The 16896-nt window shown below is 36.9% G+C and overlaps 1 protein-coding gene across 1 annotated transcript in view; it reads left to right on the top strand.

Annotated features, from left to right (window-relative positions):
- Positions 1 to 16310, top strand: part of LOC144643039 (uncharacterized) — a 37166-nt gene extending 20856 nt beyond the window's left edge. Inside the window, exons 25-42 of the mRNA XM_078502158.1 lie at positions 369 to 662; positions 1233 to 1529; positions 2814 to 3104; positions 3887 to 4189; positions 4632 to 4934; positions 5582 to 5884; positions 6331 to 6633; positions 7016 to 7327; positions 7806 to 8181; positions 8761 to 8863; positions 9469 to 9563; positions 9901 to 10057; positions 10976 to 11042; positions 11279 to 11556; positions 12052 to 12229; positions 13002 to 13178; positions 13968 to 13997; positions 15867 to 16310. Of these exons, the coding sequence (XP_078358284.1) occupies positions 369 to 662; positions 1233 to 1529; positions 2814 to 3104; positions 3887 to 4189; positions 4632 to 4934; positions 5582 to 5884; positions 6331 to 6633; positions 7016 to 7327; positions 7806 to 8181; positions 8761 to 8863; positions 9469 to 9563; positions 9901 to 10057; positions 10976 to 11042; positions 11279 to 11556; positions 12052 to 12229; positions 13002 to 13178; positions 13968 to 13997; positions 15867 to 15976 (3977 nt within the window). The 3' untranslated portion in view covers positions 15977 to 16310. The remainder of the gene's footprint in view (positions 1 to 368; positions 663 to 1232; positions 1530 to 2813; positions 3105 to 3886; positions 4190 to 4631; positions 4935 to 5581; positions 5885 to 6330; positions 6634 to 7015; positions 7328 to 7805; positions 8182 to 8760; positions 8864 to 9468; positions 9564 to 9900; positions 10058 to 10975; positions 11043 to 11278; positions 11557 to 12051; positions 12230 to 13001; positions 13179 to 13967; positions 13998 to 15866) is intronic.
- Positions 16311 to 16896: the final 586 nt, after the last annotated feature.

Genomic DNA, 16896 nt, shown 5'->3' with positions numbered 1-16896 from the left:
CATTCACTTATAATCTGTTCGTTCCATTTCTTGCTCACTTTTGCATGTCGAGCAGAACAGTTCGTATTAAACTCTGCACCTTTTGACTTACTTATTTCTTTTAATGTGCAAAATTAAAACGAAGATACCGCAGAACAACAGTTCATTAAGATAACAAATATCAAAAGGTAATGATAAAAAAAAACGAATAAGGTTGGTTTACATTTTAGAAGATTCGTAAAAAATTTTAATGATGAACTTGAAAATCACGAGGCTACACTTTTCAAGATACCACCTGTCTGACAATGCTCCCTTTAGCAAAGCCTTCTCCACCTAAAAACAATTACAATTTCCGAATACCTTAATTCAACTGAGAACTTGAATTTCAGTGCCTAGCCTTATTCCAGCACATCTCCGCGCACACAACATGAGCTCGACCAGTCTTTTTGTTGCCTGGGATCCACTTCCTGAAGACCAGGTGAACGGCATTTTGTTGGGTTACAAAGTGACGTACAGCAAACATAGAGAAATACACGCCAGAAAGCAGAACATCAGCACAATACTAAATATCACCATATTGAGTGGTCTAGACAAGTTCACGGCCTATGACGTGCATGTTTCGGCGTTCACAAGTGTTGGGAATGGGCCAGAAGCCAATGTAACTGCATTTACAGATCAGGATGGTAAGAGAGATGTTACATTACCTTAAACATGATGTTTACTTAATATTCGGTTAATTAATCAAGAAAATACCTTCTTAATAAACAAAAGAAATACAGGGGACCAAATGAGCCGCCAACATCAAAGATGGCCGAGTAGTTCACACAACCTATACTATTAGATTAGAGTATTACATGAATCTGTTCGTCTCTGTAGGTACAAAGCAGTCCAGAAGTAAGTTTATATATATGTTGATTCAAAATTATAAATCGTCCCTAAATGTAAATTAATTTTTAAAAAGTTAATACAGCTATAAGACCTTTTCTTTTTTGGAATCTTTAAGTCTTTAAATCGTTTTTCTGGAAGATTTCAAGATACTCTCCTCGCTCGTGGAGATAACTTTGAAACTCGAATACGAAGCGGCCTGGTTTTGTTCCGTTTGGCCTTGTTATTTATTTTGTTTTTGTTGTCGTCACAAAAAGTGTTTTCTTTGTACCCTTCGCGTTAATTTTCTTCAAAGGAAATATTGTTTTCTATTTGCCTTAATTTAAAAGAAGATAGTAACGAAGCGTTAATATCATTTTAATGTGTAGTACCCAGTCTTCCACCAACGGACATCCGGGCATACAACACGAGCTCAACAAGTTTGATTGTGACATGGAGTCCCGTCCCGCAAGGGTTTGCTCACGGGATTGTTCTAGGGTACATGGTGCTGTACAAAAGACAGAAAGATGTGAATAATTCCTATATCAATATAACAAGCTTAGTGACATCTGCGCAGCTCACAGATCTCGACAAGTTCACAATGTATGTGGTCAAAGTGTTGGCGTTTACAGTGAAAGGTAATGGAGCGATGACAAATGAAACTCGTGCAAGGACACACGAAGATGGTAAGTAAAATAAGTTGTCATTTAATTCGTTTTCGTTATGTTGATTTCCAATTATTTTATTAAGATCAGGCTTAATTGTAATTAACGAGTAAATTCGCGAGATCTTAATCAGTGGTGCGAGCGAGCATCCATAACTTAATGGACTCACACCACATGGAATGTGCAATTGTCACCACCACTAAGCATATGTGAAAATCATCAAGCCCAAATTGTCTATCAGTTTGAATTTCCTAGCCTCATAAAGCATTAACAAAGAAAATTAAAGCCTGGAGCAGAATCATCCCGTTTTGTAAAATGTATGGGAGGCTCGATTCATTTCACTGTGTTATGAATGATTTGGTTCATGCTTCTAGCTGTGAGTCTATCGAGTTATGGATGCACGCGGAAGTTTGGAGAGCACGAAAGAAGCTGTACAAGAGTTGCTCGGGGAATCTCCTCGAGCGATTATTACGCTTCTCTCGTGCTCTCCAAACTTCCGCGTGCATCCACAACGTACCTGACGCACGCTAAGCGTGAACCATTTCTTCAGTGATACATACCGTATTTACTCGAATAAGCGCCGCGGCGCTTATTAAATTTTTCGCGCCTCTTGTGCGGCGCTTATTTGAGGGCGGCGCTTATTTAAAATTTGGACACCACAGCGAATCTCATCTTTTTACAGTAATTGAAAATAGCGTCTTTTGATTGTCAGTATTCGTCTTTTGCTGAATAGAGATGTGGCGCTAGCTGTCTTGGAAAAGTTCGCGGCCATTACAACATTTACAGCACTACGTATTGTAAGAATGTTGGATAGAAAACTAATGAACGAGCGGTAAAACAGTCACTTTGAACTTCAAAACATCGCTTTTGATATAAAGAATGTCCAAGTTTGTTTAATAGTTGCTTTGTAGTGCTGTTTTAAGTTAAAAGGAATACTTCGAATAAGCGCCGCATCGGGACTGCGGCGCTTATTCGGGGGCGGCGCTTATTAAGTTTTTTGTTCCAAATGCGGCGCTTATTCGGGGGCGGCGCTTATTCGAGTAAATACGGTATTGTTAATATTTTGATGTCATCTTCAGCTCGATTTGTGTTATTTTAACTTCTTAGTTCTTCTTCTTTTGACAAACAAAACTGCACATGCGCATAGCAACAAGCACTTCAAGATGGTAACGCCTTTATAAAGAGAATAATCTTCAACTTGCGAATTTCAATAACTAATATTTCTATACTGTATGCAGACTAATAAGTTGCCCATTAAGCAATATTTATAGCTTAATCAGAAGTAGATATATTTTCGTTTTGCAGTTCCCAGTCTGCCACCGATACAACTCTCCGCTCACAATACCAGTTCAACCAGTTTGATGATCACGTGGCTGCCTGTTCCTGACGGATACGTGCACGGTATTCTTCAAGGTTATCGTCTCATGTTCAAATTTGATCAAGACAGTTTTTACCAGAATGTGACAACAGTCAACCAAAGCTTTGAGCTGACGAGGCTTGAAAAGTTTACCAATTATTCTGTAAAGGTTTTGGCATTTACTCGCATTGGTGATGGAAACGTATCTAAACCTGTTACCGTTTCAACTAATGAAGATGGTAGGTAATTCCCTGGTACTTCTCAGTTCTTTAAGCTAATTGCACATAAGCAAGTTTTCCCTGACACGTTTTCATGTAGGAAATTTTATTTGCTCGTGTGCTCGACAAGTAACTACTTCTTGACTAGTGAGTGTCCTTGTTCAAACACGGCTGAGTGTGCCAGTTTCCAAGAAAGGACACATTTCAAGAAAACCTTGTCAAATATCAAAACTCACTCATATGCACGACTGAACAGGAGAAACTGAAACTAACTTACCTTTTCTTTCTTTTGTATTACTATACTCACTTATAATAAAGTCAGCAAATATTTATAATCCCTACTGGCTACTATAAGCGATATATTATAATCAAAAGTGTTTATCCGTACTTAGTCGCGTTTTTTTCATGATTTTTTTTATTTTCTGTAAATACAACTAATTACAGAAAATAAAGAAAATCGTGAAAAAAAAACAAGAGTAAATACGAAAGAACAGGTGCTTTTTGATTCCAGCTTTCAATCTATTACAACCTACAGCATGTTAAAAAAATACGTTACAAAAAAAGAGTGGTGTAGAAAAAACGTAAAGGGAGGGTAAGTAAAATAAAAAAAGAGGCAAAAGAAAAAGTAAAACAAACAAAAGAAACAAGCGTTTTGTTAATTTTAAGTCACAGTTCAAACTACTGAGTATTTAAACTTGGCTCCAAGGTCTTCCTATCCTATATATTACTCCGTTGTGGCTAGTTTGATGCATGTGAAGTTTGGTTTCGTGTCCACAAATTTAACGCACGAGTTCTGTTTACAGTTCCAAGTCTCCCTCCTCAAAACGTTAGTTCCCACAACACAAGTTCCACCAGTCTCCATGTAAGCTGGCACGAGGTGCCCCATGGCTTTGTTCACGGTATTCTACTCGGTTACCGCGTGTTATACAAAGTAGCGAGTGGAATAAACAAAACCAACAGCGTCGCTTCCACTTCAGGAAGTACAAGAGAAAAAGAGTTGCAAGAATTAAAGAAATTCACCATTTATGAGATCACCGTGTTGGCGTTTACAAGGATTGGGGATGGAGCAAACTCAACCAGCATATTCGTCTCAACCGACGAGGACAGTAAGTCGAAACTAATATCTGTCTAGAATCACGATGCGGAATTAACTCGATTGAAATATCTCGCGGTGTTTTCACTTTGATTGGTTTCCTCTCACTCCAGCCTGGGATAAATTGCTGGGAGATCAAGTTTAACTTTGGTTATAACTCTAAGGCATGTTTTTATGTAAGCTTCATTTTTTCTAAGGAGGACTGGAAACAAATAAATTTATTCAATTGGCTGTTGTTTTAATAACAGCCGCAACGTAATAAACAACAATCATATATCAAGTTGACCAACTCTTCCTGTATTGCCTTTTCTTAATTTAAAAGGAGATTATTTCAGGTAACGTCACAACTAAGGTGACATGCAAGCTCTTTATGACGCAAGTTCTGAAACAGTAAAATTCAACAACTATTTTCATTTACGCATTGCGAATCTCATCATCGTTTGTTTTAATTTCAGTTCCCAGTCAACCGCCTACTGATTTAGCAGCACACAATACAAGCTCGACAAGTCTGCAGGTGACCTGGGGCGAGGTACCGAAAGGATTTGTTCATGGAATTCTGCAGGGTTACCGAGTGTTTTATAAAAAGACTGGTGATCAGAATAGCAGTTACGTTAACTCGACCACAGGCCCAACCGAGCGTGAACTTCACATCACAGGGTTGGAAAAGTTCACAGCATACTCAGTGAAGGTTTTGGCTTTCACAAGGAAAGGCGACGGAGCTGTCTCTGTTAACATCTCTGTCTTAACAGATGAAGACGGTAAGAATTTTAAATTCTTAAACATAAATATTTTTGTCGCCTTAGAAGGGGGTTCGATGTTTATATTTTTCCAAACATAAATATTCTTGTCGCCTTTAAAAGGGCTTCGATGAATATATTTTCATTATGCACTGCAATTTTTAGGAAAGATACGCAATACAGTAAATATTAACGGCTCCTGAAAATATTTTACTATATTAAAGATTTTATTAATTTTGATCTTCTACTAAAGTCACGCTTACTGGGTAGTATCATAAGTAAATATTTCTTAAATTCATTGCGCTTCAATCTTTGCAACCTTTACTTTTGTTGTCAACTATTGAAGCAGGAAAGCCACTGCGAAGTTAGACCTGAGCAATACTTGAACTTTAAAATGGTTAAAGGAACCTTTTTTTCTTCGCACGACGAAAAAATCTCTTCAAGTTAATGAGAAATTACAGCAAAAGTATCTGATGTAGTGTTACCATCGAAGTACAAGCACACATAGATTATAGTTCACCAAATGCGCACTTATTTTTTATTAATCCTTGACTATTTAAACTGGTTTGTAATCTGCTATTCCCCAAGGCCTAATTCATCATTTTGTCACATTTTCCCTCGTTAGTTTAAACGCGAAGAAGAACTCAAGTAACTCTGTTTCTTTCTAGTTCCCAGCTTGCCTCCTCAAAGCGTCCAGTCGTACAACACAAGCTCTACCAGTGTGAATGTCACGTGGCATGAAGTTCCCGCTGGGTTTGTTCACGGTATATTAAGAGGCTACCGAGTATTCTATAGTAAAACAAAGCACCACAGGGCTACTGTCACGCACGCTGTTGTGCCTCCTAACCAACGTTACGTCCATCTGACGGGGCTCAGTAAGTTTACAAACTACACGATACAAGTGGCTGCCTTTACAAGAATTGGTTATGGAGCGTTGTCACCAGATGTGATAGTCTCCACTGACGAGGATGGTACGGATAATTTCAACGTTTGGTTTTTGCTTTTAGAAAGTTTTTAATTGCATGGCTTCTGTTCAGTTCATAGTTATTTTAAATACATGCATGTAAAAACAATGGACTGGAAAATGCTTGCTGAAAAGAATTAAATAAGCTGAAGTAAACAACAGTTCGAATTTACTACGCCACAACAAATTCTCTGCTACAGTTATATTAACTGAAATATTTAAAACTAAAATGGAAAATTGTGCAGAAAACATTGTTTGACATTTAAGCGGAAAACAAACTTTTACAACTCTTGTGCACAAGAGTGGTAAAAGACGAAATTGACAAAAGCTTCGCGCCTAAAAATTGGTCGAATGAAATTTCGATTTCATAATTATGAAAACATTAAGTGCTAATTAGTATCTTTAACTACCACAAATAGTTATTTTAATCTCTGACTTTTTTCTTTTATACAGTTCCCAGTCTTCCTCCCCAAAACCTCTGGGCAAACAATATCAGCTCAACAGCATTGATAATCACGTGGAATCCAGTTCCCCTCGGTTTCGTGCACGGCATATTGCGAGGGTATAGAGTGCTTTATAAAAAGACGAACGAACCTTCCGCGCCATATACAAAGATAACTGTTTCACGCGGTGTCAGGATAAAAGAAATCTACGGTCTTAAGAAGTTTACCTACTATACCATACGGGTTCTCGCATTTACTATAAAAGGTGATGGTGCCCAGTCCCCGCCAGTTAACGTATCAACTGATGAAGATAGTAAGTATATAACATGGCGGACAACATTATAAATAAAACAATACAATAGAAAAGTTTCCAGTGACTTCATTTATGCATTCGGGCAAGTTTTTATCGTCGCTGTCTAGGTTAACGTTAACAAGACAAATCCAGCAATAAGACATTCTCCCCATTGCACAGCAAATTTGTAAAAATTTTGAAATACATATAGAGGCATTCGTCTCTTTTTATTTTAGTTTCAGAATGTTTAAGTTATCAACCACCATATTTAGAATTCTAAACAACCAAGCAACAAATTCAGCAGAAACTTTTACTCTGGTATAAACGTAGTCTATAAACAATAACTCCGAAAAACGTCTATTGTAGATAAACAAATATCTATTGTAATTTTTACTGTTTTTAGTTCCCAGTGAGCAACCACAGAATGTTTTTGCCAAGGACAAAGCAAGCCCCACAATAATCTACATGTCATGGGAGAGCCCCCCTGAACACACCATACACGGTATTCTGCGTGGCTACTACATTTGGTACAGCATCATCAGCCTTGGAATTCATGATAAAAACCCGGTTTTTCCACAAGACTACAAGAGAAAGCAATTACCTGCGGAGTCCAAAAGCGATGCACTTACCGATCTGGAAAGTTACGCCACATATCACATAAGAATAGCTGCCTTCACCAGCAAGGGATACGGCCCCATCAAAAACACATCCACAAGTGAGCGTGTTCATTTCTTTATATGATTCTTAAGTTTTGAGATTTTGTATGTTTAATTGCTAGATAGTACCCTGTGTGAACGGGAGGAATAACTCTTTTCACAATATAATACTCTGCTGCCTGAAGAGCTGCCTTCTTGTGATTTGTTTGGAGTTAAGAGAATGTTCAAGAAACCGTGTTGTGTATAAGACAAACAGTGTATTTTGTTGCATCGCGGCAAGTCACAACTGGCAGGTTTTTTATATACCATAACTCCGGCAATAAAGGATAAAAGCTGATAGCAATCCATATTACAGACCTTCCAGAACATGCAAAGAGAAACTACATCTGGATAACTACGTTACATATAGAGCCCAACACCTGTTGGCGCTAGAAAAATTTGAATTCTGTAGTGCGTTTCTTCGTTACTACATACGAAAGAGGAAAGGAGGTAGAAGGTGAGCCTCGTATAGAGTCTAACTTTTTCTTTCTTTTGTAGGAACCTGCAGATGTCGCTCTACTATCCCAACCAACTGGTGGAACAATCCTCCGTACGTGAGTTCCCATCCACACAGCAACAGTAGCAAGGAAAGCGGTATTCTGCCAACCATACTGGAGCTAGTCGTCCCTCACTGCTGTCAGTGGTGCGGAGACTTTGAGACCACCACAATCGACTTCACAACTGATGCAGATGGCTTAGAAGCCCAAAAAGTTGGTGTGACTCAGGTCAAGGATGCTATCAGAACAAAGACTATGATTTCGTTTGGAATCGCTGGGGTGATGCCTCAGGAAAAGTATAACAGTCCTGACGGAGAAGCGGAGTACGTGCCAATCATGGAGACGCCAGGTGTGGCTTTTATTGTAGCAGAAAAAAGGTGAGAGTACTGCAAAAAGTGAAAAAAAACTGAACAGGACACGTTTGTTAGTAAGAATCCTTTGATTAAGCCTTTAAATAAGCGTGTCTTAATGTACTATCGAACAAGTAACGATTATCATTTTATTTTGATATTTAGTATAAACTATTGAACATACACGTTTGCAAGATTTACCCTAGTGTGCAAAATTTAACTTGATAAGTTCTAATTCTAGCAAACGTCGACCATACGTATTTTCATCTAAAAATTTGATTATATGTAGATCGTGTATATCTAGAAATGAGGTGTTTTGTCCACCAGTAGTCGGCCGTAAAACAAACATGCTTGAAAAACAAGGTTATGCGTTACTGGTTCAAGTATTGCCCAGAAATGTAAAATTTAAGGTTTTCCTGCTATAAATACTATCTACTAAATTGGCAAAGATTTCGTGTATGTATCCTCACTTAATTTAAGTTTTGTAAAGCAAAGACCAATTTAAGTGCGAGGTATTTCCCGAGTGTTATCTTCTGTTAAAAAGAAAAAGAACACAAACGAACTCTTTCGAAGTGAACATATGATTTTCTTGTACGGTCAACGCAGAGATATTCACAAGGAGGTTCTACTAGCGATTTTAAGCTGTTGGCCTGCAGTTGTCATCGCCTGTATCATGACGTATCTTGCTGGAATCGTGGTTTGGGCTCTGGTAAGTTCCGTTTAAAACTTAACTAAGGACACATTTCATCACACGCATGGTTCCTTCCCCACATAAGTTTTCTACCCAGACTATTCCAAACCGATTTCTCACTCATACCCTATCTTTTCATTTTCGTCGAAACCATGAAAATTTATATTGAAAACAAAGCATTTCTTTCTCGGTTGAAGTCTCGCGCCGAGAATTGGCTTTGCCCGCGGTTTTTGAAAGATCTCGTCATCTATGTCGCAAAATATCTTAAGTTAACAACTGTTCGCGAGATTATCTTCGGGTGCTTTAAACAAGCTACCCTTCGAATGACCCTTTTTGAAAAGTTTGCCTATTTTGAGTGCGACGTTAACAATCCGTCTAAATTTCCTCTTTGTGTCATTTTGGTTCTTACTAGTGCCATTTTAGTGTTTTGCTACGCTGGAAAAGTATAATTTTTTAAATTTCCTTTACTGTGAAGGAAATTTTATGCAGTTTTCGTTTGATAACTTAAACAACTGTTCTCATTCAGTTAACTACAATTGGATAACTTTTGAAAAGCAGCCTAAAAACTTTAGAATGTTCATGTAGTTCACTGTTTTTCTTTTACGTTCTTTATTTTTGTGCAGGACATGAAGTGGAACCACGTTGACTTTCCCAAATCGTTCTTCTCTGGATCACTCGAGGGATTCTGGTGGTCGTTCGTTACCATGACAACAGTTGGGTAGGTTTCTTCAAGTCTTTCTGATTGCTGTTTTCATTTTTTGTTTACAATACAATACAAATTTTATTGTCACCTCCCATGGGGGCTTTTCAGAGACAATGAAAAAAAGGAAAATACAATAAATATAATAAATTGTCTATACAACATTATTGATGAAACTATTTACAATGATAGAATAAAAATTCTTAGAAATGCTAAAAATTGTCTATAAAAAGTAATTGCTAAAACTAATCACATGTAGAGTTTATGACATTAAAAACTGATTTAAAAGATAAGCTTTATTAGGTGTAAACGTACCATCCGGGCGTACCATTTCCTTTCAACTGTTTTCTTTTAGCTACGGTGATCGAATTCCTAAATCCATCCCAGCCAGAATGTTTGCCTTTTTGTGGACGTGGACTGGCATCGCTACGATAGCGGTGATCACGAGCAGTATAACAGCGTCTCTCATGAGTATGGTGTTCCAACCAGAAAGGATGCTCTACGGAACAAAGGTGAGGAGTATCCCTTGTAATTTAAGAAAAGATTTCCAAACCTGATAACGTAAGCCTAGTAACTATCATCCGCCAAGCCAGAGTTTACCAGATCGAAACACCATTAAAAAAAGTAAGGGAAACATGTAAAAATCTGAAATTAAACTTTTAAACTTGTATCAGAATCGAACGTCCAAAATACAGTCATTATGAAAACTTAGCCTCACTTTTTTTTCATTCTTTTTTTTTTAAAATTTTTTTATATATTTTTTTTTTAAAAAAAAAAATGCACCCCGGGGGTTAAAAAAAAAATTTTTTAAAAAAAAAAAATAAAAGGTTAAAAAAGGTTAAAAATTCTTTTAAATACAAAATGAAATATACAGCTATGAAAAGTGATTTGAAATGTCCTAAATTAAGCCCTTGCACTGTAGGTCCAATAGTAATGTCAAATGTTTTATGGCTTCTTGGAGAAAATTTACAGTAGGTTTCTCGTTGTTAAATTAAGCACAAAGCTATCAGTTTTCTACCGTAAATAATGAATATGAACTTCAACTCCCCATGCAAGCCAAAGCCAAGTAAACATGTTTAAGCTTAATGAAGTCGGGCTTGAGTTTTTGCTGCTGATTTTCATTGTTGTCCCATCCTAGTTTTACTAAACTTGGTTTAAGGAGAATACATTTGCCTTGCGACAGTTGTAACCAGGGCCGCTAAAGTCAGAGAGAACAAATAATTGTATAAAGGAAGGAAGCATTCCAAATGCCGTTGTATTGTACTCATCGTTGATTGGGTTTGGATAACCAAAGTTGAAATATTTGTTACCTTTTCTTAATATGATTGGTTCACTTTGTGTTAGAAGATTTAGGTAAGGTAGTTATGAAGTTGATTTCTCACCAAGTTAATCCTCATTTTCAACAAAGTTAATTAATTTATACTGTTTAGGTGGCAGCTATTACTAACTCCTCTGAATACAAACTGGGACTGAGACGAAATGCCATACTAGACCCAGGTAAGTTGAGTCAAAAGATCCTTTGTGGTTGACCTTTTCATAAAAGGAATTTAAAATCCTTAATTGGAGATACCAAAATAAAGTTTAAAAGAGTTCGATGTAAAGGGAACTTGGAAATGGCTCCGTAAGTTTTCGTTTTGTAGTTCATTTAATTTCGGCTTATCTTGAACTATATTCCGAATAAAGAAATCTAAACAAGAAGTCTGCAGGTCATATTACCGTTTTTCTCGTTTTAGATCGCTCATACGGGAACTTGTATGATTTATATGAAGACCTTGAAAACGACAGGGTCCATGCTGCTCTTCTGGACTCATACTCGACAGCAAGCGAGAGCAAGATGTTCAGTAAGGACTGGTTACGAGTGATAGAAATCATACCTGTGAGATACGAGTCTGCTAACGGAGTGGTACTGACCGGAGACGTCATGAGACTTGCACGCTGCTTTAGACGCTACGTGAAATCAGAAACGAGCAAGATACACAGAATTATACAGCAACACGTAGGAACGATTGAGGTAAGGACAGTTAGTTGTTGAACCTTTTAAAAATCATCTTTTATTTTGTCAGTTGTAGCGAGCTACTGATTTTGTTTAGTACCTACAATCTGTCGTTTTACCCCTTGACGGGAGAAACAGAAGGGAGAGTTTAGATTCTGGATACTCATTTCCACATAATTGCAATGGATGAAATTAAAAGTGAGAATGAAGATTGAAATTCTACTCTGTCAGAAACCCATATGGGTTTCTGACTCTGCGCAACAAATTCTTTGAACTTTTATTTTTAGGCATTTCAAAAAAACTTAAATCTATCGAAAATCTTTGACATACCTTTGTTTGTACTTATGGTTCGTGCTAGGTCACTAAACCAGATTAGGGGACAGCAACGCCTCATGACTGGAAACTTTGCTTTTCGGTAGATTGTTCCTCTGTGGACCCTCTAATAGATGCTAGACAAAACATAACATAAAATAGCACATTCAAACTTCTTTTCTCCTTTTATTTGTTTTACAGGCAGGTGATGTTCCTTTTGCAGTGAAGACATCTTCTGAACTGCTGACTGAGGAATCTTACCTGTATAAAAGAACAGTCATCATCCTTGGTAGCTCTCTAGGTGCCTTTACACTCGCTGGTCTCATATGGCATTTTTGCTTTTATAAGAAAACGATATCACCACAGCCTTCTGATATTGGTATGCAAGACGAAATATTACTGAATTTAAACATCATCGAAAAAGTGGTGGTTTTATCTTCTTGTCCGGCAGAGTACTTCCTTGTTCTTTAGTTTCTTAGTTTTCCTCTTAATTGTGCTTCAAATTTCTAAGGTTTCAATACCACGACCGACAGTAACACTCGTTTAGATATCCCTGATTTTGCTATGATATCTGGTCATAACTTAAAGACTTAGTTTCTTTCGCATTACTGGCATCACCACATTAAAATCCTTACAGCGACTGGGAAAACATCTTGATGAACTTGACAACTACCTGTTGATCTTTCAACTTGTCGTTCCAAGTGTATTTTGTATGGCTCGTTATTAGGCAAAAGGATTATAACAAAACAGCAAAACAATTCGATCAGTGATGTTCACTGTGTACTAAGACTTAACTGTAGTCTTAAATCGACATCTGTGTTTGCAACGTCTTTCAGCACGAAGAAGAAGATCTCAAAGATATAAGAAAAAAGACTTTTAAATTACAGTGAAGTTTAAATGTTTAACAATGTCATATTTTAAGTTAAAAATCACATTTAATTGTTATTAAAGATCGATGCCCTTCATTGGAAAAAGAAAGTTTTCATAAATCCTTATTTTCCTCCCAATTGACTCGATTATGTGCATGAATCACCCAATGTTGTAAACATGGATTTAAGGTCTTAGCTGTAATTTCCCACATTATGTTCTCTTGATCAGTGCAAATCAATACTTATCACAGGGACTGTTGTTTTACTTTGTTCTATCTTCAGACGGACAAGTGGCAGTAGTCAAGCCCCAAGTAACACGCCATGAAATAAGAGAGCAGCTAAAACAAGATGTTGCAGAGTTTTACGCAACATTTCGGCAAAAGTATCTTGCGTTACGGCGAAAACATATCAAAGAGCTTAAGGAGCTTAGAAGATTAACCAAAGATCATCGTGGCACAGGTAAACATTTTGGACGGTGTTATAATTGATACTGTGTGTTTTACTCACTCACTCACTCACTCACTCACTCACTCGCTCGCTCGCTCGCTCGCTCATAACATAACATAACATAACATAGCATAGCATAGCATAGCATAGCATAGCTTAGCATAGCTTAGCATAGCTTAGCATAGCTTAGCATAACTTAGAATAGCTTAGCATAGCTTAGCATAGCTTAGCATAGCTTAGCTTAATTAACATAGCATAGCATAGCATAGCATAGCATAGCATAGCAAAGCATAGCATAGCATAGCATAGCATGACATGGCATGGCATGGCATGGCATGGCATAGCATAGCATGGCATGGCATGGCATAGCATAGCATGGCATAGCATAGCATAGCATGGCATAGCATAGCATAGCATAGCATAGCATGGCATGGCATTGAATAGCATAGAACATTCAAGATGCAAGTGACCCATTTTTAGACCAAAAAGCTCATACCCTTTGGGGTGGCACGTGCCAATATTGTATTAGGTAGCAATCATCGCCGCCACCCCACCCCCATCGGGATCAGAGCCCACTATGGTAGCCGCGCAGACCAGAAAACGAGCGAAAGAGGGGAAAGGACTGGGGTAGAAAAATGGAGGTGTTATAGTATACACGATATAACCAATCAACAAAGAGTTCTTCCGTTTAAAGATTAGTAACTTTCATAAACAATGGAAATTTGACGTAATGTCTGTAAGGGGTGTGTTGTACTTTGTTTAAAAAACAAACTGTGTTTAACTTTTTTTGGTTTTCCACAGAGCTCAGAAGACTACCGGAATTTTCTGCAAGTAAGTTAATTAATTTCAAGCGGCTGTCCCTAATGTTGGTTAATTGTCGCTTAGTGACAAAATTATGCAGATAAGGTGGCAGGCCACTTAAATAATTATTATTGTAAAACACAAAAGGTACTTCTGCAGAGATGTTTTTATTCATGGGGCCGCATTTTTCTGTAAGTTTATCATCTTACAAAGTGAGGTCCATAAACTTACGAGACAAGATACTTCCCTAAAGTTCTGTTAAAAAAGCCTTTTTGAATTCAAAAAAGCAGTTCGGGACAGTAACATTACTGATGTGTTGGACGGACATTGCAGATGCTACGCTTGCACAACATAATAACGTAACTAATTTTAGTAATCTTGTAATCATTTTTAACTTATTAGAATTTTAAAAACATGTCTGTGTCATTTTAACTATTGATATATCTATTTTTTATAATATTAGTATTTTTATATTTTATATCTATTTATCTATTTTTATAATATAGATAGGAGTCTACGCGCGCTCTGATTGGCTAAAAACCTATGTTTTATCAGAGTATAAAACATAGAAAAATCATGTTTTATTGTTTTTCGTCAGCTTTCCTCGAGTGCTTCGCGCGTCGTTGACTGTTCGTTGGCAATAACCACTCGTATCCAACAAGGGCGAATGGAATAATTGTTTTATTAAATTCCTTTTTAAGGTATAAATCCACTGGACATTTCATTTTGATGTAAACGAAGTGAGGCGGGAAAAATTGTGGCGCGGTGTCCACTGCTTGAGTTGAATGAAACTCGCAAGGAAAGCGAGCGAGAGAGTTTTCTTTCGAAGATTTTCTTCGACAATCTCCTCTTAAATCGTCTATTCATGCTGGAACTTGATTGTGACAACAATTAAGGTTTACGGGAATATCCGAAGCAATAGCTTTTCTGGAAATTATACGCCTTGTTCAAGTCGAACGAAGCAAGGGACGGATGTCATCGAGACTACCATATTATGCTGAGACGAAATTGCACTCGGTGCAGTCGGTGAAGTTTATCGAAGTTCAAAAAGACAAGATCAAGATTAAAAGGTAACAAACTTACCTGAAATGCTTAGCCTTATTTTACGTCGAATACTGAATGAAATTGTGTCAGTTTTCTGGTCTTCCCGTAAACTATTTTCTGCTTTTCATCTTTGTTTACTCGCTCTTGTTGTACATATTTTTAATTAAACTTTTCACTCGCGGTGTCTAAAATCTATATCATAAAGCAAAAAAGAACCTAAGAAATCGTATGATAGGCCGAGATCAACCACGAAGCAAGGCTATTCTGAGAACACTTGAGAAATGTAGAAAACATTCGGGCCTGCAGCCTCATGTTTTCTACATTTCCCTCGTGTTCTCAAATGCCCGTCGAGTTTTATGACAGTATAAAACATGGTTTATGGGGCCTCATTTATTTGTTAAATATAATATTAGTGTTTTTATATTTTATATTCTATATCTATTTATATAATATTAGTATTTTTATATTTTATATTTGTATATTTATTTTGGTGTCCCCAATTAGCTCTTTAGCTAAATACAATTGACACTTAAATAAAGTTTATGTATGTATGTTCTTCCTTACAACATTAGTCACAAAAGTACCAAAACGACAAACTTTTTTAATATGAAATTATGAAATAAATGTGATTTAAAGACAAATTTTCTACTTCCTAGACTAAGACCTCAAAAAACCGAGAAACGACACCGAGTTTGTTTGAATTACTGGCACCGCTGGTCAGTTTAAAAAATGCTAGAGAACAAACATACCTGATATTCAATGAAAAGTTCATAGTGGTCACCTTCCTCTGTAGATCCTTTACACTTTGTTTTATTCTTTATTCTGTTTCATATGTTTTGATTTTATTTATTTTAGATCGCAAGGGACAGTACGTGGTTACCAAGGACGCAGATGTGAACTCTATTTTTGAAGGATTGGATATGTCTATCTTCGACAAAAGAAGTAGCAAAAGATGGCGTGTTTGAGCTAGGGATGGGCTGTATTTGTAACCACTTGGCAAAAAAAAACTCAAAAGCAGAAATATTAACTGAACAACGAACATAAAAGGCACCTCTACTCTCTAGCGATTGAGCCAAAGAATAGATACGAAAAGACAAAGTTCTTTTACATGAAATTTAAAAATATTTAAATCTATTTTTGAGGGATATTATAGATTACTATACATACTTGTGTACGATACGTGTAATTATTTAAATTTCTTACATTTTCTTACTGTATCTACGAACTACTGATATAACAGTCTGTATATGATTTCAGTCGTAACTATGTGTTATATTTTTTCCTGGCACTTCATGTATGCGCCTAACAGTTTGATTGGAATGATTGGAATAATGATTAAAATTTAAACAACAATTTTACAATTTTGTGACTTTTACCAAGATTATGACATTGTTTGTGGGCACTGTGTTTAAGTACTTCCATTTACGTATATTTTCGGTTCGAAGACGAAGAACGTTGAAGGTATAGATCCGGAGAGTGGGCTACTCAAAATTATTCTATAATATATTCTATCCAAACCCTTACCCTCTAACCAAAGATAACGTTTCATAAACCTTCGACAGAAAATAGGACGCCTTTCTCATACCTACGGAGAGAATACTGCATCTCTTTTTTTAATTTTTCAATCGAAAACCCTCTTAAATACTTAAATGAATCGACCATTTGGTAGCCCTGTTCGAGGTAATTTGAAAGGTCTTTTTAAATACCTAAATGCCACCCTGTTTTCTTCCCTGTTGCAGACTCCAACGTATGAAATTCCTACCGTTTTATATACCTACAACCGGAGGCAGAGCCTCCACATTTAGTCCACTATAGGAAGTAGCAGCCCTCAGGGGCGTACGTTGGCAATACCATGAAAGAAGACAATACTCCGGCCATAGAAATA

This window comes from Oculina patagonica, chromosome 2 (genome assembly GCF_052425735.1).
Source record: "Oculina patagonica isolate OP01 chromosome 2, crgOcupat, whole genome shotgun sequence".
Taxonomy (NCBI): Eukaryota; Metazoa; Cnidaria; class Anthozoa; order Scleractinia; family Oculinidae; genus Oculina; species Oculina patagonica.
This window is presented reverse-complemented; position numbering and strand designations above follow the sequence as displayed.